Below are 20,365 nucleotides of genomic sequence, written 5' to 3' on the forward strand. Positions count from 1 at the left end.
TGGGGCGGTAGCTGGGTGTGGAGCCAGCTTTGAGGCCAGCTGGCCAGTGGGGCCGTCACAAACCAAAAGGAGGCCCCTCGGTCTGGGTGGGAAGGGACCCATATGAATAGAGCTGGGCTGGGGCGGACCTGTGGCTCAGGGGGTCCCCATGCAAAGCTGGTACTCAGCAGGCTTGGTGGGCATGGCCAGCTGGGGCCCAAGGGAAAGTGGCAGAGAGTGCATGGCTCCAGGGCACACAGAAAGGGATTCCCCAGAAGCTGACATCGCACATGCATCACGCGTCATACATCCAAATGCAGCCTGACAGATAGTTTAGGTTTTTTTTTTAAAGAGAGATTTCTCTTCTTGATTGGGTTGCTTATCTGCTCAAGAGAACTCAGACTTTGTGGATTTTGGTTCCCGCAAAGGTCTGGACCCACTCACGGAATTCCTGGGGGATGGGAAAAGGAAGAGACATCCCACGTCCTGGGGGGCCATGCCTGAAACGAGCAGAGCAGCTGGAAGGTCTGGCTACAGCTCCCAGGCACGTGGCTGCAGGCACCCACCAGCCTCCTGTACCCCGGGAGTCACAGAGCATGGGCACCAGTGTCGCTGCAGCCATGTGTTTATTTGAAATGTGCAAAGCTGAACACGCGAGTGCAAATCTAACCTAGGAGGATCGGCCAGTGGCCCCAAGGTGGCCATGCAACGATGGCCCACGGCCAGTTCTGCTTGGCTGAGAAAAACACCTGGGCCCCTTGGACCAGTCCTTGGGTCTGAAGACCCTGAAGCCCAGGGGCTCACTGGAGACCCGTCCTTGCCTAGAAGCCAAAATAGCTTGCTAAAGAAGAAAGCAAAAATCACAGTGGGTCTGGGGGCAGGAAGGAGGTCATGGAAAACTATCCCGTGCCCGCCGGGGCCTCCCCTTCTTGGGGTGGGGTGGGGACTCAAAGCCTGCTGGCCTGTTAGGAAGGGCCCTCTATCTCTTGGGGAGTGGTGGTAGATCCTAGGGGGGCCCTAGGGGATCCCAGAGTCTGGCACAGAGAGGCCCATGGGTTCCCAGCTGGATTAACCATGGCCAGAATCAGTGAGGACTCCATCAGCATCATAACTGGGAGGTGACTGCCACCAGGCCTGATGGCCAGGCTGTGGGTGGCGCCCCTAAGATGGGGCTGAGGGGGCCCCTTGGACCTTAGCCTGGCTGGGCCTTGGGGGCTTTTTGGACCTAGGGGGCCTGATATGGCTAAGACATTCTTTTAAGGGGGCACGGTGGGGGGGAACCTGGACCTCTGGCACCGGTGGCTGGTTTCTTAGGGGAATTCTCCAGGGAAGTCTAAATCATTAGAAGCAGCTGAACAAGCAGGGGGGCAGAATGCAGCCATCACTGTCGTGTCGGGGGGGCCCCCGGGGACTCATTGCCACAAGTCACCGGCGGCCGCCCCATTGTCATTCTCGTGGAACTTGTGCAGGTGATCAGCGAACCTGTTGGGGACAGAAACCTTTGCTGAGACCGAGTGTAAAACGGAGAGAAGTGCTTGTGTGTGTGTGGAGGGGGGCACGGGGATCCCCAGGGGGCGTGCACCATGTGACAGGGTAGGTGCTGGGGAGCCAGGGGTGGGGGGCAGGTGAGGGGCTGAGGGTGGGGAACACGGGAGGAGCTCGGTGGGGCTGGGGGGCTCAGTGCAGGGCTGTGGTGGGACTCGGGTGATGTCCTCACTTCTTAGCGCAGAAGGTGGCACAGTCCCTCTCCATGCTCTCGCTCCACGCCAGCTTGTAGAGCACCTGGCCAGGCAGAGACACAGTGAGCCGTCTGTCCTGCCTCACCCCCACTCCTGCCGTCTACCCCCAGACCCTGGGCCTGGCTTCCCGGCGGCACATGACGGTTCTCACGGCCCAGACCCCAGGGCAGGAGAGCCTCAGAGATGCCCCTGTGCCCACCTGTGTCACACACGGCCAGGCGGGCCTGGACACGGAGGCACGGTCCTTAACATTGTAACCTATTGGCCCTGGGGTGGGAGTTGGAGCCCAGGCTAATCATGTAGGGGCCTTGCTGGGGACGGGAGTCCCCGAGGCCGGAGCCTTCCGCAGGCACGCCCTACCCTCTCCGATTCCCTGACTCAGCGGACTTGCAGACATCATTAGGCCATGCCCTCTAACTGGACCATCACTCTGCATCTGAGGAGATTCAGTTCAAGACGTCCCTGCTTGTGCAGCCCACCTGGCTGGCCCTAGTAGAGTTTTCAGACCTTCTTTCCTGCCTGCCTCAGGCTTCCACAGTGGCCATTCTAGGCCCCCGAGCCCCTCTAGGCCCGGCCCCTGGATGGAGTCAGCCAGGCTGTTTCCACAGAGCAAGCACCTGGGCTGCAGCCCCAGCCAGAGGGAGAGAAGGGGCGAGAAGTGGTCAAGGGTAGACGGTGTGGCTTAGGGTTGGCCCAGGGTGCCAGGCCACGATAATAGGGACCCCGCTGCCCTTGGAGGTCCGGGAAGCATGGTGAAGGCAGTCCTGGCTGCCTGCCTGGATACTCACCAGGAAGACCAAGCAATGCAGGAACAGTGTGTAGAAGAAGCCAATGGTGCGTGCTATCTTATTGGAGAGAACCAGTCGTCCCTGGAGAGCAACAAGGTGTGGAGTGGGGAGGCGACAGGCCTCATCCAGCCCTGAAGGGCCGCCCTGGGTTCCTGCACAGAGGGACCCCCGGCAGCGAGAGGAGGGGAGGGCAGGCAGCGGGGCTGAGAAATCGGGCCCCAGGAGTGCTAAGGAATGGCTCCCCCTGCGGCACCATTCCAGAACCTAACATGAATGGTGCTACCAAGAGGAGCTGTCCTGGTCAGGGAGGGACCCTGTTCTAGGTCCCACAGCCACTCATGGCAGGGCCTGTGAGGGGTGAGTGGGGTCCCTGGGGCCTCTCCAGACTGGACGGAGGGCAGGTGTCTTTGGAGGCCCAGAGTCAGAGGTTCGGCTGGGCGTGGAGGAGGGGACTCACCATGCTGAGTGTGGCCTTGTCCCAAGGGCTCAGGCTCAGGTACTTCCGCTGCCGCTCCTGAAGGGGGGGAGATGATGAGGAGAGGACCCGAGGGTCCCACAGGCCCCGGCGTGCCGCAGAGAGGGACCGTGCCCTGCCGTTCCTGCAGAACCCCAGGGGGCTGCCGGGGGCCTCCCTGGTGTCCCGTTCCACTCAGCGGCACATTTAGGCTCACCCGACCCCTGTGTGAGCAACTCCCGCCATAGCTGCCTCCCTCTGCCCTCTTCGGAGGCCCATTCTCCCTGGCAGGGTCTCTGCAGCCAGAGATGGGGGCCTCCCGGAGGCCCCTTGACATGGGGAGCTCTGTGCCTGTCTGCCTGACCCCCGAGCATGCACGTGGGGTTCACCCACTCGCTGTCACGCATCCCCACAGAGCTGTCAGATATTCTGGGCGCCCTTGGCCTGCCCGGCGTGGACCCTGGGCCTCCGCGGCACCAAAGCAGGCACGGAGGCCGCGCCGGTGGTCTGGGGTGTGTGCGGGGCCGTGTGGCCGAGCGCGGGGCGAGGCCGGGCCTGAGCGAACAGACCAGGGCTGGTGGCGTGGGGAGTGAGGGCGGGCTGAGGCCCGGTCAGCTGGTGGGTCCTCCGGGCTTCCCTGCAGCCCCCGTGGCCGGGCCAGTGAGGGCGTCTGCCCTGCTCTGAGGCCGGGCTCACGCACCCGCCTGCTGAAGGAGGAGAAGGGGTCCAGGCGCTCCTCGTACTGGGAGGAGTACCGCAGCTCTGTGTCGTCACTGCTGCCACCCTGCAGGAAGAGGAGAGACCCAGTCACCAAGGGCCCGGCAGGGAGGCCAGGGATAAGGCTCTGCGGCTGGCAGGATCACCCAGGAGCCTCAGTTCCTCATCAGCACAGCGGAGGCGAGGGAGGGGCCCCGCACCCTAGAGCCGGGAGTGGGCTGGGTGACAGCAGGCTGGGGCCACATGTCTAGGAGCATTGCCACGGGTGTCTGGGCCGCCTGACTCCGGGCAGGTCGTGGGAACTCAAAGCCCAGTCTGGGGCTGGAACGCCCAGCACAGGCAGGGCTGGACCAGTGCAGGGAAGTGGGTTTGGAAGGGGTTCGCTGGGAGCGTGCAGGGTGGCCGGGGGGCATGGGCGGGCACCTTAGAGGTGAGATGGTCACACTCGCCCCAGCCGGGGGCACTGGGTACATGGCGCTAGTTTGCACAGAGTCTGAGCGCCCTCTGCTGGCCTGAGTACAGTTCCAACAGGTACGGTGGGCGATCGTGGCTGAGGCTCTTGTCCTAGGGTGGCCCCCGCCGGGACCCTTCCACAGGCCACTCTGTCTCCCTATGGTCACAAAGGGTTTCCTCGCACGAGGAGGTCCCGTGTGAAGCCGAGGGGCTGAGAGAAGCCAGGGAGGGCACTCCGAGGCTCAGAATGGAATAGGTGTTTGTTCTGCTTTTCTGGATTGTTTTTGGGGATATTGGAGCCAATTCGTGTTTTTTTTTTTTTTTTTTAAAGAATGTAAGTTTAAAACCTATGGATTCCCCAGGGCCTATCCTGCATGTTAAAATCCCTGGATCCCAAGATCAACTAGGAGATCACTCCCACTTCTTGGAGGGGTCACCCGGGCCCATGGGTGGGCCCCCCCCCCCCTCTTGTAGCACCTCACCACCTCCCGACTGCTTCTGATGAATGCACCTGCACAAAGGCTCCGCTGTGGGGGGCTCTCCCCGGCTTAGGGAGGACCGCCGGTAGGCAGGGCGGGCTGGATGGCCTCTGAGGGCTCCTATGCCCAGTGCTGCCCAGCAGGTCACTGTCTCCAACCCTCTGGCCTTGGAGGGCCCCGTCGACCCCTCTCCCTGCCTGGGCCTACACCTGGGGCTGAAATCGGGGAGGGCGCTTACACGGCCCGGGTAGCTCTGCAGGAACTTGATCTTCTCGAAGAGCTTGATGTTGTCGGCACGCAAACTGTCCAGCTCGCTCTGCAGGGCTTGGATGGTGTGCTGGGCCAGGCGGTTCTCCTGGGGGCAGGCGGGCAGGTAGGCAGTGGGCAGGTGGGCGGGCAGGCAGGGCCCGCGGTGGAAGGGGAGGTGGGGGGTGGAGAGGCCACCAGGCTAGCACAAGTATTCCTCCATCTACCTGGAGCCCCTTCTTTGCCTGTGGCTATCTCCCTGACCTTCTAGACTCTGGCAAGTCCCCCTTCTCCTCCTGCAGGGTGTGACCCACCCTGAGCAGAAGACAGATTGGGGTCAGGTTTCTTCATGTTTTGTTTGTTTATGGTGTCATCAACCTTTTATAAGGTTTTATATATATGTTATATACATAGTATATATAATAAACACTTAAAGTATGTATATACTATATATCTGTAGTATATATACTATAGATATATACTATATATACTATGCTATACTATAGATATATACTATATACTATATATGCTATATATATACTATATATACTATACTATATATATACTATATATAGTATATATACTATACTATATACTATATATATATATATATATATATATATATATATATACTTTAAATGTTTATTTTTGAGAGAGAGAGAGAGGGAGAGAGTGGGGAAAGGGCAGAGAGAGGGAGACACAGAATCCGAAGCAGGCTCCAGGCTCTGAGCTGTCAGCACAGAGCCTGACATGGGGCTTGAACCCAAGAACTGGGAGATCATGACCTGAACCGAAGTCGGACACTCAACTGACTGAGCCACCCAGATGCCCCTATAAAGCTATATAGTTTTTAATGTTTTATTTATTTTGAGAGACAGAGAATGAGCAAGGAAGGGGCAGAGAGGGAGGGAGACAGAATCCCAAGCAGGCTCCGCACTGTCAGCGCAGAGCTTGGTGCAGGGCTCGAACTCATGAACCATGAACTCATGACCTGAGCTGAAATCAAGAGTCGGACACTTAAACCGCCCAGGCGCCCCTGGTGCCATCAACCTTTAAAAAACCATCAAGATGTAATTTGTATAATAAACGCCACCGGCTTCAAGTATACGGTTCAGTTTTCTAAAACATAGGCACAGTGTGATGAAACCATCCCCACCATCCCATTTCACAATATCCTTATTACCCCAACAGGAAACTCCAAACCCATCGGTCATTCCCTCTTCCTGTCTCTTTCAATTTGCCTATTCTGGACACTTCGTATAAACGGAATCATACACTATGTGATTTTAGTGTTTGCCCATCCAGGAGCAAACGAGAGGGGACCTTATTTGTCAGTTTATTCCAATGCTTAAGTCGCTGTTTCCTTCATACTGTTAACAATTCAAACAGGACTAGAAGTATGTGGGAACAGGATGGCTCCGTATGGAATTGCCAAAGGATCCAGGAATCCCACTTCTGGGTATCTACCGGGCGAGAGCTGAAAGCAGGGACTCGAGGAAATCTTGGTCTGCCCGTGTTCATGGCAGCATCGTTCACAGGCACCAAAAGATGGGAGCAAAGCAAGGGACCGCGGATGGATGAATGGATGACCAACACTTGGTCTAGAGCACAACAGAATACTACTCAGGAAGGAAGGGCATTCGGACACCTGCTACAGCATGGATGGACCTTGAGGACATTATGGTCAGTGAAATAAGCCAGTGCACAAACAAATACTGTACGATTCCACTTAGGTGAGGTCCCCGGCGTAGTCAAATGACAGACACAGAGAGTAGAAGGGTGGCTAGCGGGGGCTGGGGGAACGTGGGGTTAATGTTTAATGGGGGACAGAGTTTCTGTTTGGGAAGACGAACAGAATTCTGGAGATGGACGGTGGTGATGTTCGTCCAACGCCGTGAATGTACTTAATGCCCCTGAACTGAACACTTAAAAATGGTTAAGATGGTAAATTTTATGTTATGTGTGTTTTGCCACAATTTTTAAAAAGTAAGTCCCTTAATTAAAAAAACCTGGATTTTTAAAGCAAAAGGTGGAATTCTAGAAAACATTTTTCCTCCCATTTAATCTATTTTTAAGACCTCCTGTTAAGGGCTGCATAGGATTCCACTGTGCGGCTGTCCCTGGTCCCCAAGGAGAGTGTTTCCAGCCCGTGCTGTGAGGGGAGCGGTCCCGACCATCTTTGTTTGAAGCCTCTAGCTGCGGAGCCCAGATCACAGGAGGTCCTGTTGGATCGGGCCCACCCTTGGACCCGCAGTGGGCGCTCATTGAACATCGGCCTCCCCTTGGCCCGAGCCTGAAAATCCCATGGGGGCAACCGTGGGTTTGGAGAGGAAAGGTCTAGAAACTCCCTCATCAGCTCAAACAGTGACTCTCCCTGGCTCCTGCTTGCACTGGACAAGATCGGTGATGACATGGGCTGGCTCTGTGGGGAGGGGAGTCCGCAGGGTCCCCAAGGCCAGGATGGTGCCACCTCCCAGTATGCCTCTGGTCTGTCACTGGGCCCTCTGCAGTCTGGTTCCAGCGTCCACCCCCTCGGTGGGGGGGGGGAGGGGAGGGGGAAACGCCCTGGCCTGGGACTTTGTGTCCAGGATATTCCTTGCTCATGCCCCTTTCACTTCCTCCCTGACCCCACTCTCGTTTCCTGTTCCCCTTTCCGGAACCACAGCCGTCCTGCTGGCACCGCAGTCGCCATCCAAGGGTCAGCAGCACCCACGGGGAGGCGCCTCACGGTAAAGGTCACCTTTGCAGACCACCCCTACCTCAGGGCACGCCTCCAGGAAGGCCCCTCAGCCTGGCGCTCTCCCCATCCTTACAGAGCTCGTCAACAGTTCCAGATTGTTCCTCCTTACAGGGCTCCAAGACCTCACTCTCTCCAACCTGCTCTTGTCTCCGGTCCCCCACCTGATTTAGATGTTTCTTCCAGGACAATGGTGACCACCCCCCAGTCATCTTCTGGGGCCAAGTTCTGTCCCGAATTGGCTGCCGAGTGGCCCTTCTTACGCTCCCTTCGGACCGTGTCACTGCCCTGCTTAAGTCTTAGGGCACAGCCTTTCTGGTTTTGTGGGCCGCTTAGTCTCCTCTACTACCCTTTCAAAGCCCAGCGTGGCATAACCTCCTCCTGGAAGCCTTCGCAGACCGCACGGAACACATCTAACCCCTCTGAGGTGACACCCCCCTCCTCTCCAAGCCTGTGTGTCCCCCACTGCGTCCTCAGGTCCAAGGGGTGTAAGGGAGGGAAGAACGTGACTCACGGACTCCAGCTCCTGGTTCCGGGCGCGGAAGCGCTCCCTCTGGCTGGAGATGATGGAAAGCAGCGAGTCTACCTGGCCCTCGGGGAGGGTGCCGCTGGCTGGTGCCGAGGGGCCTAGGATGTAGGGGTAGAGCGTCCGGGTGGTGGGAGGCAGAACCCACCAGTGGGCCCTCAGCTGGAGCAGCCCCAGCTCTGACGGAGCTCTGGCCAAGTGCCATGAGGGCAGAGGCAAAGGTGTCTGAGCACAAGGTGCTGGGCGGTTGGGGAAACAGAAGGGTGGCCAACAGAAGAGGTGCGACAGGGAACAGGGATCCTGGGAGGGGAGGGCCACGCTGTCTGAGGGTCAGGCCCCAAAGCCCCCTCCTCATTCCTCTGTACTTGAGTCTGAGACCCCTGCATTTGTCAGACTCGGGCCCCGGCTCCTGGGGAAGCAAAGGGACGCTGAAGGTGCCGGGAAGCCACGAGAGCCCCCGCTCCAGCGTCCTGGCCCCGGAGCCCTGGGTTCCGCCTCAATACCGAGACCGGAGGAGGCCACCTCCCCGGCAGCGCAGGGGGCTCCCTGACAGCATCTCAGCGCTGAGGCCTCCCGTGGGGAGCTGTCGACAGGCCACTGGCAGGGCAGAGGGGGTCAGGGTCCTAGGAGGGGATGTCAAGCTAAGGCACAGAAGGGCAAGTAGGGGGGACTCAGCCCCCTCGTTTAGGTTGCTGCTGCACTGCTGGGCTGGGGGACCCTGACCTCTGAGGAAGGGGAGTGCCCTTTAGGGATCAGCGCTCAGACTGTAGCACGTCTCCTCTCCCTGCTCCTGCCCCGCGCATCGCTGCCTGGGAGACAGGTCAGCCCGTGCTTACCGTAGAACAGGGCAGTGGCCTCCTTGATGGGCTCTGGGATCTTCTCCAGGCCGTGCTCAGCGGCGCCCTGCAGGGGAGAGGAAGAGGCTCCTCCATACGTGCTGCCGAACAGATGGGGGGCAAGGCCCAGGCGGGGCGGCCTGGCGTCAGGGCTGGGCACGCTGGTGGCCACGAGAGGCCTGGAGAGCGTGCCTTACATGGGCCGCCAAAGGGAAGGCTGGGCCTTAAATTGACCCCGAGGCGGGAGCTCAGCGGCGGTGCTGTCACGGGGCCACTCGGCCCTGCCTGCCAGCCTGCTGGGTGACCTGGGCCGGCCCGGCTGCTCTCGCCGAGCCCCATTTCTTCATCTATAAAATGAGGTGGGGGACAGAGCAGAGTGACTTCCAAGGGCCCTGTGTCCCAGCCTTCCATGCTCTTGCGGCCTCAGTCCTCTAGCTGTGGGATGGCTGGGTGAGCCCACAGCTCCCAGGGCCCAGTTCCAAGCCGGCCTGGACACAGGGTGCCTCATGCCAGCTCCAGGAAGCCTGCCCCCCGTGCCCTGTGGTCCGGCGTCCCGGAACAAGGCCTTTGCGGTGACGCGTGCAGGCGATGCTCAGAGGCTGTGAGTGACAGGCCCCGCGGGCCTTGTGGGGGCCGGTGGACACCAGCTGCCTGAGGACCGGGCTGGTCAACCTGCAGAGTTGCAATTTCCGAGACTCAAAGCCTGGGGCAGGCGGTGAGGGGGCAGGGTGGAGGGGGTGGGCTCACCTCGGCGTCTGGCCGCTGAATGGACTGGATGGTACTGAGGTCCTGCTCCAAGCGGGCGATCAGGTCCCTCTGCTCAGCGGCCGTGGCCATGGCCTCGGTGACGTGGGCTTGCAGATCTGCGCAGCGCCCTGTGCCAGAGGAAGACGTGGTCGTCAGAGGGAGCCTGGTGTGGCCTGTGCCGCCTCTCCAACCCACAGCCTGTGCCGCTGCCTAAGGCACCACCGTTAGGCCAACCAGCGAGGCCAGGGGTGCTCCTGGCTCTAAGAACTCATTACGCGGGGACGGGAAGGAGCCCAGGTCGGGGATGCGGGAGGAACGGGTCCACTCTGGCTCTGCCGTGACCAGCCTGGCCAGCCCCTGGCCCGCTCCAGGCCTCGCTTTGCCTCTGTCAAGCAAGACAAGGAGGTGGAACCCGGCAAACCCCATGTTCCTTCCAGGGCCGGTGCCCTGGGATAACGACCAGAGCGAGGCCTCGGGGTAGGAGTCAGAGAGAAAGGTATCAGCAGGTGGTAGGAGGTGCAGGGGTGGGCAGGCCCCCAGCAGATCCAGCAGGAGGTGGGGGAGTGAGGGGTCCCACCTCTGGAGCTCAAGGCCAGACTTGCTTGGCCTCTTCCTCAACAGGCTCTGGCCCAGTGAGGGGGGTGGGGTGGCCCCCCAAGAAACCTCTGATCCACCCACATGCCACCCAAGTGTCTTTGCAACGGCGCCAATTCAAAATAATTTTGTGTGGAGGGTGGGAGATATTGGGGAGATCTAATCCAGGCCCTGGTGGGTGCCATCAGCAGCCAGTGGCAGGGGGGACGGCGGGGGCCTGGGGGCCAGCCGACCTGAGCTTGAGGTCTGGCTCTACTCCTGGTTGGCTGCGACTCGGCAGCAGCATGGCCCTGTCTGGGCCTCAACGCCTGAGGCCCTGGGCGCAGTCCTCTGGGATAGACCGCATGGCCACCAGGGGGCACTGTGACACCAGAAATGCCCAAAGGCTCAAGGCTATGGGCAGTGTCAGGAGAGCTGCCCGTCCTCTCCCCATCACAGAGATTCGCCCGTCGATCACTGTGCCGCTTGCTGACCTGCTGGCCAACCTGGCCTTGTCCATGCTCAGCGTCCCGGGCTGGGGGCGGGGGGCAGCTGACCCCACCCCTACCTGCTCCATCTCCCGGGGGCCCACTGCACGCCCGAGTTCTTTACACATCTCCTAACAATTCAATCAGGCAGAAAAGGCGACCCCCATTTTATAGATGAAAAACTGAGGCCTCTTGGTCCAGGCCCAAACCTAAGGGGGTCCACTCCTGGCCATGTCGCAGCCCTTCCCCACCGCAGGGTCTGCACCGGGTCAGGCCCTGAATGGCCTTCTTCCTTCAGACGTCGGTACCCGGCAGGTAGGTGTGGTGGTGAAAGTGAGGGTCTCGGGGGGAGGGGGTTGGGGGAAGAGGCTGGATCTGAGGGCAGGGTCAGGTCATGGAGGGAGAGCTGTGGGGGTGGGAGGGCAGGGTTGGGGTCTGGCCTTCGGGCCGTAGGCCCTGGGGACAGAAGGGACAGAGAGGCCAGCAAGAGGATTCCTTGATCTGCCACCGGCGTGTGGCCATTCCAGCACGGTCCTGGCCAGGCCCCTGGGGTAAGGACGATCTGCAGCTCCTGGAACCCGTGGTGGGTACGGGGGAGCGGAGGGGGCGCCCCGCCCAGGTTTCCTGTGCCTTCGTGCCTGTGCCCGCTGCTGTGGGTGTGGGCACACGTTCCCTGCCCACGCACACACGTGACACTGGGCACGTGAGGGGCCCTGACAGCAAACCCTGTGTTCTGGGCCGCCCCAGACGCTGGGTCCGCCACCGAGGGGACCGCTGTGGGGGGGGCGCAAAGCTGGGTGTTGGGAGTGGCCGTCCCCGAAGCGGTGACTCTGTGCAGATCTGAGGGCTGGTGGGCACGCACTCGCAGCGGACTCGGTGGACCGCTGCCCCTGGGGTGCGGGGAAGAGGCTGGGCATGGCGGGCCAGCGGAGGGGAAGGGGTAAAGCTGAAGGACGGCCCCGGGTGTGGTGGGACACGGGAGGCCCCAGAGCCAGGACCTGGATGCCGTCAAGGAGCCCAGCCAGACCCCGGCGGCAAACTGTCGCTCCACGCCGCGGGGACGAGAATAACCGCGTGGGCATCCCCAAAGGAGGGACGTCAGTTAGAGACCCCGCTTGGCACTTGGGACACAGAGTCCCGAGCCACTTAAATCTGCTACGTGAGGGTCCCCTGGCTGCCACCTCCTTGCTTTCCTCTGCCTCCACTACCGGGGGAAGGAGCATCTCAGACCAAGAAGTTAGGGGTCACCTCTCCGGGTGGCCACTCAGTGGTGTCAAGGGAGGCCTGAGCCGGATTCTGGCGGAACTGGGCTTGAGTTCTGGCCCAGGGACAAGGCAGGAGAAGGTACTGGAGAAATTGTGACCCCTTCGTCATACAGAACCCAGGGGGGGGAAGCCCGTGCCTGGAACTGGCTCCCCAAGTGGGGAAGGGGAGAGCAGCAGCGTCGTTTGGCTTTGGAGAGTACAAAGTGCCAGTGGACCGGCTGAGGGGGTCGTGTGGATGGGGGAGGGGGACCCGTGGCCGGAGGCAGGGAGAGCTCAGCAAACCCCGCCACCCACCCGCCCCGACCCCCCCCCCCCCCGCCGGGTCCCACCCCCAGGGCGGCAAACGTGGAAGCCCAGAGAGAGCTGCGGTGAGAATGGCCAGAATCTTCAGGAACGCGGACACGTTCAGGGGTGCCCCAGAAAAGACCCAGAGAGGAGGTGGCAGGAAACGGGGCGGGGGGGAGAGGGGGAATCAGGAGGAAGCGTGCCAAAGTGCCAAGGTGAATAGTGACTGTCAGTGAGTTAAGGAGGGGTCACCGGCGTCTCAAGAAAGGCTGAGCAAGGAGGCCGAGGGAAGCCACCGGTCAAGGGGTGGTGGAGCGGGAGCAGCAGGGGTGTGGAGGGACCTGGGGACAAGCCCACTCTGGACAGACACCGGATGGTGATGGTGCCGTGCAGTGGGCAGAACCTGGAGCAGGAGGCACGCAGGATGCTGTATCTAAGAATGAGGGGGAAGCTTCTGGAGAGGGAGGGGCTGGGCAGGGGGAGGTGTGGGGGCAGGGGTGACTGATAGAGGAATGCCTGTGTGTGAGCCAGACAGTCTCCCCCCCACGAAAGTTCGGGGGACCTCGTCCTTCTGGAAGAATCCAGGAAGGCTTCCTGGAGGGTGCACTTCCCAGAGGGGAGAAAGAAATCCAAGCAACATCAAGGTCAAGACTTAAGGAGACTGGACTATGACTTAAGATCGAGGCACGATTTCGGACCGTGGGCCGATTAAATGCGCAACTTAGCACAACTGGACGGCAGGCCCGGGGGTGTGGTGCCCACAGCTTTCCCGGGGGTGGGGGACCCCGCATCATTCCACCAGCCACTTGCGAGCCAGCTGGGAGTGCTGGGGCTGCTCGTCACACACCGTCTCTGCACCTGTCTGTCCCCACAGGTGCCCAGAGATGAGTGCTGGGGGCTCCCGCACCTGCAGGTGGCAGCTCCCCTCCCCTCCCCCTGCCCCCACTCCCAGGCCAGAGGACCCTAGCCCGTGAGCGCCTTCTGTCCTGTGCCATCGGCTCTTGTGCTCCTGTCCACAAATACACCAGCGTGTTGACCTTGTTCTGGAACACACACACACACACACACACACTCCTGTTGACTCCACTTCCCAAGTGTCCTTAAACCTTTCCCGTCTGACTTGGACGCCCACCATGCCAACTGTCCTCGCCGGGTGGCCGATGACGTCGCACACACTGCTGTGTCCCCAGCCCCGTCTTACTGACCCACCAGCACCTGGCTTCTCAGGCCTCCTGCCCCCCCTTGCCTGTGCTGCCCCTTCTCCCTGCTCAGCTCTCAACACTCAGGCACCCGGAGCTGGCCCCGCACACCACTGTCCCGTCCCTTCCCTCTGGCCACCTTGCGTGCCTCTGAAAGCTGGTAACTCTCCAGCGTGTCGTCCAGGCCGCTCCTCTCCCTGAGCTCACTGTGCGGAGTCCAAACAGGTCCAGCCTGAAGGCCGATCCCCCCCGCCCCCAAGCCTGCCTCACCCCAGCTGGACCCCCTTTGCACAGCCCAGGAGGTGGTATCCTCGGGGCGGTGGGAGCAGAGGCCGGGCCACCCGTGAGCGGCCCGGCCCGATTCCCTGGGGGCCACCCTTGCTCCTTCTCTATGACTCCTTTCATCTAATCTGTCTCAAGTCCTATCTTCGGCCCTACCATCAAAACACGTCCAGACTCCAGTCACTTTTCACGGCTGCTGCCAGCAGGTGCCGGTCGTCGGCTCTCGTCATTATGGTGACAGCTTCCTCGCTGACTTCCCTTCTTCCACCCCCACCCCTACAATCACAAAGCAGCAGTCAGAGAGTCTTTTAAACAGTGAGATCAGACCACCTTCTGTTCACACTGTCCAATGGGCCCTACATCCCTCAGAGTAATAGCCAAAACTCTACAACGGCCTCCGAGGCCTTCCTTGCCCTGCCCTGTCCTCATCTCTCTGACCTGGTTGCCTCCCACTCTTTCCCTTGGTGGCTGTGCTCCAGCTCGTCTGGCTCCCAGGCACATTGACACCACAGGACCTTTGCACTTACTGTTTCCCCTCTTCCTGGAATGTTCTGACCTCAGGCATCGGCCATAGTTCATTCCCTCCCCTCTGTCAAGACTCTGTTCACACGTTAGGTTCTTAAGGAGGCCTACCCTGACCTCCTGGTTTAAAACTGTAACTCCTCTACTTGATTTTCCAGTTGTCCTCCTTCCCTTGTTTCTGTCCCATAACACTTATCACTGTCTAAAGCACCGTGGAATTCTCTTACTTATTATGTCTACCGTCTGACAGCTCCCACTAAAAGGCAAGCTCCTTGTTTGTCCCCTGCTATCACTGCAGTGCCCAGATCAGTGGCACACAGTTAGCCCTTAATGCCTACTAGCTGACGGGCTGAGTTTGCTCCCCCCCAGCGGGGAAGCGCCCATTCCTTTAGGTGGAAAGTTGCAAAGGGATTTCCGGGGCCACACAGTCTCCCAGGTTGGGTCAGAGGTGGCTGGACACAGGCAGCAAGGGCCTGGCATGGCCAGCTGGTCTCTGCTGGTCCCACCACCTGATAACTGCCCAGGCCTCACCCAGAATCCTCTGGGCCATGCCCTGATTGGGACTGCGGATCCATTTTTGACTTGGGCACACGCTGCCTCTCACTCTCGTGTGCCCTCCCTGCCTCCTGCAGATGGCTCTTCCCTTTTCAAGGCCACTCCCCATCAAGGTCTCCTGCCTTTTCCCAAGCCGGTGCTCCGGTGCCCCCTCAATGCCAATTACAGGCCCGGACCTGGGCTGTGGTTGCGCACCTGCTCTGTCTCCTCTCTGGGCCGTGAACCACTTGAGGCTGCCGGACTCCTAGCCTGGAGCGTGTCCCTGGCACAGGGCAGTTGTCAGTGACGATCTGCTGACTAAGCCCGGGAAGGACTGGAGAGAGAGCTGCTGGGTGTGGGGGACTCTGCCGCCCCAGCTGTGTGCCCGCCGTGTGTCACTGGGCATCACTGGCGGTGGTCAGGCCGCAGCCACTGGTGCTCTGGCTAACCCGCCAGAGGGCCCGGCCCTGAGTGGGGTCCCCTCCCGCCCCGGCACAAGGTGGACACAACTGTGACTAGAGGGAGCTTCTCCAGCCACTAAATCCAATGACATGACACCCACATCAACAGCTCCAACTGCCACGTCCCGAGTGCCCGCCGTGGGTTGGGCGCTGCGCCTACAGGTGCCATCGCTCGGTCCCACCCCCACCCCCACCTCTCAGCGGCCCTTCGAGTCCGGCATTATTATATCCCCTTCAAAGAGACAGAAATGGAATCTCAAAGAAGCTAAAACTCATTCATTCTTTGAGAAAGGGTTTCCTGAGCATTGACCGGGACTTGCCCAAGGCCACCACCAGCCAGCTGGTAGAAGACACTGGGAGTCCCGTGCGTTGCCACTTGACCGATGCCTCACTGGAAGGTGAGTGGGGTCCTCAAACCTCGCTCCCTGGAGCCCCCTCCCCGCCCCCCCGTTCCACTGTCCCAACAGAACAGCCTTTTACCTGTCCACAAACCAATTTCCTGGAAAAAAAAAAAAAGCCCTTCCTAGTGACATCCTGGAAGAGGTGCTAAGTTCCAAATGCCCCAGACTCTGCACGCGCCCTGCTTCCTGCTTCTACTAAATTGGCTCACGCCACACTGGGTGGGCCAGATGCAGATCAAGGGCCTGGTGACCGGAAGCCCCCCACCAACATCAAAACAGCTCTCCGGGGCCCTCTGGGCTCTCAGCTCGGCCCCCCACACCCCTGGCTCCTCACAGGAACCGATGCCGCACCCAAGCGGAGACCAGCAAGCCGCGTGCCCCCCCAGAGCCGGCACACTGGGGCTGCGGAGGAGGCAGGCCGTACCCCAAACACGAGCAGACAGGATCACGGCGGATGGCTCGCACACTCTAATACCTCCTGCGGCCCCTTGGACAACGCGGGCTTGAATCGCGCGGGTCCACTTAGACGGCGGGTGTTTTGAATAGCACCGTACCGCACACATATTTTCTCTTCCTTAGGATTTTCTTAACAACGTTTTTTTCTCTAGCTGACTTTATTGTAAGAATACAGCGTATCATACGTATAAATACAAAACGTGTTCAGCGACTACATTACCGGAAAGATTTCGGGTCAACGGTAGGCCATTAGTAGTTAGTTATGTTTTGGGGGAGTCCAGGGTTATGCGCGGATTTTCGACTACATGGGGGGGGTCGGCGCCCCAAACCTCCGTGTTTTCCAAGGCTCAACCGTTGCTTCACCCCCTGTATCACCGACCGTGTTTCCTCCGGGCATCAAACAAGGCACATCATTGCTCAGACTCACTTAACTGTAGGGGGAGGAGGGAGGCTGGGGGCCCAGCCGGGAGTAGGGCCACCCGCCCCCCCCCCCCCCAGTCGCAGTCCCTCTTCTGCCTTAGGAACTGGCAGTTTGCAAAACGAGTCAGGCCGACCAAACCACGGGGAACAGCAGTTTTGCTTAATTAAATCTCCCTTTAAAAGCACCTGGGGAGACTTTCTGGGTTAAGAGATTTTGTGCCAAGTGTTTTTTTTTTTTATTTTTTTACATTTTACATTTTAATTTAGTTACCAGATCTTTGAAGGGGGACGGGGCATACATAAACTAGCAATCTGCTCAAAGTCGCAGATAATGTTAGCTGAATCAGACTTCAAGTTTGTCAAAGTCAGACGGACAGAGCTCTGTTGGTTTTAGGCACATTTCTCCCATCTGTGGGGGCAGACATTCGGGGACAGTTCTAGATGCGCTCAGGTCCCTGAGTGACCAGATGAGGCGCAGGGCTGCCGTGAGTGCCTGGCCTTGGTGCGGGACCGTCTTATGCTGGGGGGCTCCTCCCACTGGAGGCAGGATCGCTGAGGCTCCCGTGTCACATTAGGAGCGTCTCATTCCGAAACCTACAAATTAATGCACAACAAACTAATCACGCCCCCGCCCCCCATCACACATGGGTGAGGAATGGCCAATTCTTTTCCAACCTTCTAGATTTCAAGATGAGAAACCAGCCAATTCTGCGGAGCTCTCTTGCCTCCAGCCTCGAGCGCTGGCTGGAGACCCCTTCTCAGGAGCCCCATCATTCCAGAAACCCACAGACATCACTTCCTCCTTCCTCTTCCCACTCACTTGCTCGCATTAACCAGCGCCCCTGGCTTATCCTTCACGTCGCGATTCAGGGACAAGGCGAGAGATCCCCACAGTGCAGGCAAAGCCAGGCCACCGGCTGAGCGCTGGCTGCTCTGAAGACGTACCTGGCTGCGGCCCTGGGGCCCCTGAGCCCCACTTACTGGGCTGCTACCATCAGCCTAGTGCCTCGCTCAGCACTGCCGACTACCATTCCTGGTCCTCAAACAGCAAGGGTGACAACAGCAAGCAGGGACGCAGACCCGGATGCAGACCCGGTGGAGAGCAGAGAGCGGGGCCAGCTGGTGCACAGAGCCCTGCGCATCCCGCCTCACGCCAGGTTTCTGCCGACACCTGCCATCGGGGACACTGGGAGGCGGAGGGATGGCAATACTTTTTTTGTTTTACTTTAGAGAGACAGAGAGAGAGAGCACGAGCGGGGGAGAGGGGCAGAGAGAGAGAGAGAGAGAGAGCGAGAATCCCAAGCAGACTCCACACTCAGCGAGGAGCCCAACGCGCGGCGCGATCCCACGACCCCTGGGATCACGAGCCGAAATCAAGAGCCAGACGCTCAACTGACTGAGCCACCCAGGCGCCCCCGGAATGGCAGTCCCCGAGGTGCCCTTTGGACACAGAATGACAGTGTTTGCTGCTTCTCCTCAGGCCGGGGCACTTTAAATAAACACAACCCACACATTCTTGTGTTTGTATAAAAGATATTTACTTCAATTATCACACCTAGGGTGCTAGTGAATAATAATAATACATGGTGTGAGTTTCATACAGTGATATTGCTTCTCCATATCATATAGGGACCGTTGTACAGTGCTGAGAACAGACATCGTATGGCTAACCAAAGACAGAAGGGACGACGTCGAGGGGCCGACGGGTGCCTCCCCCACCCCCACGCCAGCTGGATCAACTTTTGACTCTTAATGTCCAAAACAAATAGCAAGAAAAAAAAAAAATGTTACCAGAGATGGGTCACAGCAACACAACAGAGGCTTCTCAAAGCTATTTGTACAAAAACGACGCCTTTTTTTTTTTTCGTTTGTTTTTTGTTTTTGTTTTTGGTCAATCGGGTCTCTGTGAGGATTTAAAAAAAAAAAAAAAAGGTCTGTGATTGTATTAACAAACGAGCTCTAAAAACATCTAAGACTTAGTGCGTTACAGAAAATATAAAATACTGCTAAAATGTAAGACACCACGATACACTGGGGGATGGGGGTGGGGGGGGGGAGCTGAGCTTATGAAGAGTTTTCCGGAAGAAGTCCGCCACTCTGCGAGCGAGCTTGTCTTGTGCTGTGTTAGTAGTCTGGGCAGGAGCGTGCTGCTCCCCGCTCTCGCGGCAAGTAGTTATTGCACATTGCAAAGAGCTAGGTCTTACTCAGTGGAAAGGGACGTGGGGAAACCCACCTTTTCTGCTGCTGCTGCTTTTTTTTTCCCCCACTTGTATTTGCTAACGAGTTGTTCTCAAACGCGGTAAAGAGTTTTGCACGAATCCTCACGTCTCCAAAATGCACAGCATTTTCTGAGGGGTCTCGGTGGGACAGGAGAGGCCCGTTTTCCCCAGGAAAGAGGCAGAAAACGGCTCAAGAGAGAAATGCATAGACTGATTCGAGAGAAACGAGAACTCTTTGGGGCGCGGGGTGGGGGAGATGGGGGCGGTTATTTCATCGGAGGGCTTTCTTTCAGAGATGAGGACAGAATCAGGACCCCCGACAATTTCAGAGAAGGGAAGTCATGGCACAGAAAGCGAGTCGGAGTTGGGGGGGGCCCTCTGGGAGCGGGGGTCAGCCGCGCAGCCCCACCTGGACCTCGGCCTGGCGGGCAGTCCCCTTCTCCTGGGCCCCACCCCACCTTCACACCCGATTAGCAAGCAACGGGCTGTGTTAGGCTGTGTTACTCCCTCTAAGCTTCAGAGCTTCACCGCATTAAGGGGGGAGGGGTTCCCCCCCACCTCGCTGGTGTGGGTCCTCAAGCCACAGCCGGACCAGAATACACTGTTGCTTCGCAAGATGCAAGACGGTTTTGACCAACTTTGGGTGCAAGGAAAACAACCACAATCACAACAAGAAAAGCCAACAGAACACAGCAACCCACGCGAGCCTTGCAAGAAACCGCTCTCTCCCTCGGAAGCCACGGTCTCGACCAGGCCGCTGCCGCGCCGCCCTCTCTGACCAGGGCTCGCTGAAACTTCATGAACCCAGAAGTCTTAACCAGAGGCTCTAGGAGGCTTTGGGGAGCTGAACTTTGCTTTTCTACGTCTCTGCAGCTCCTTGCACTGAGTGTTCTTCTTCAACTCTCTCGTTTAAGAAAGTTAGACACGCGGAGACCGCTAGTTTTTGAGTGGCTACTCTGGACACAGATGTCTGATTCTGCTGGAGAAGCCCCCTCTGGCCCCCCAGTCGAATCCCCAGACCCTTCGGTTCTTTTGGGGACTGGGGGGCGGCGGAGGGGGGGGAGAGGGCAGGAGGCAGAAGACAGTAACCACTGGAGTGATAGCAAGAAGCATTTATAACAACAACAACAACAACAACACAAAACAACAATACACTCCTGATAAGTACTTAAATGATTAACCTAACAATAAATAGAAGAGGATAGAAATAATTTTTTTCTTCTTCTCAAGGAAACATCCTTTTATAATTCTCCTCACGCACGCTGGCAGGTCAGTAGCAGTCAATCCATCTCAACAAGAAAAGGTTAAGTGCTGGAAGGGATGGCTGTGGTCTCACACTTGGGAGGGTTCTGAGCTGCTGGGTCACAAACACCGCCCCCCCCCGCCCCCCCACCCCCCCTCCCCCAGCCAGCGGTTCCAGCAGGTGCCTGGGGGGGGCCCTGTGCACCTGCACACCTCGCTCGGTGGTCAGTAAGAGGCAGGCTGAGATGAGGGGGTGGGGGGGATGCTGGGGAGGCCTGTTTTCCCTTCAGTTCATGAACAAACGGAACTACAGTGAA

The 20,365-nt window shown here is 58.8% G+C and overlaps 1 protein-coding gene across 4 annotated transcripts in view; it reads right to left on the bottom strand.

Moving 5' to 3' along the window:
• Window positions 1-588: 588 nt before the first annotated feature.
• Window positions 589-20,365, bottom strand: part of CUX1 (cut like homeobox 1) — a 375,851-nt gene continuing 356,074 nt past the window's right edge. For all 4 annotated transcript variants that reach the window (XM_053213812.1, XM_053213810.1, XM_053213809.1 and 1 more), the window contains 9 exons: window positions 9,702-9,829; window positions 8,955-9,021; window positions 8,107-8,219; window positions 4,848-4,964; window positions 3,661-3,744; window positions 2,964-3,020; window positions 2,507-2,587; window positions 1,697-1,761; window positions 589-1,461 (listed from right to left, as the gene is read on the bottom strand). In XM_053213812.1, coding sequence (XP_053069787.1) covers window positions 1,392-1,461; window positions 1,697-1,761; window positions 2,507-2,587; window positions 2,964-3,020; window positions 3,661-3,744; window positions 4,848-4,964; window positions 8,107-8,219; window positions 8,955-9,021; window positions 9,702-9,829 — 782 coding nt within the window. In that variant the 3' untranslated portion in view covers window positions 589-1,391. The remainder of the gene's footprint in view (window positions 1,462-1,696; window positions 1,762-2,506; window positions 2,588-2,963; window positions 3,021-3,660; window positions 3,745-4,847; window positions 4,965-8,106; window positions 8,220-8,954; window positions 9,022-9,701; window positions 9,830-20,365) is intronic.

This window comes from Acinonyx jubatus, chromosome E3 (assembly GCF_027475565.1).
Source record: "Acinonyx jubatus isolate Ajub_Pintada_27869175 chromosome E3, VMU_Ajub_asm_v1.0, whole genome shotgun sequence".
Taxonomy (NCBI): Eukaryota; Metazoa; Chordata; class Mammalia; order Carnivora; family Felidae; genus Acinonyx; species Acinonyx jubatus.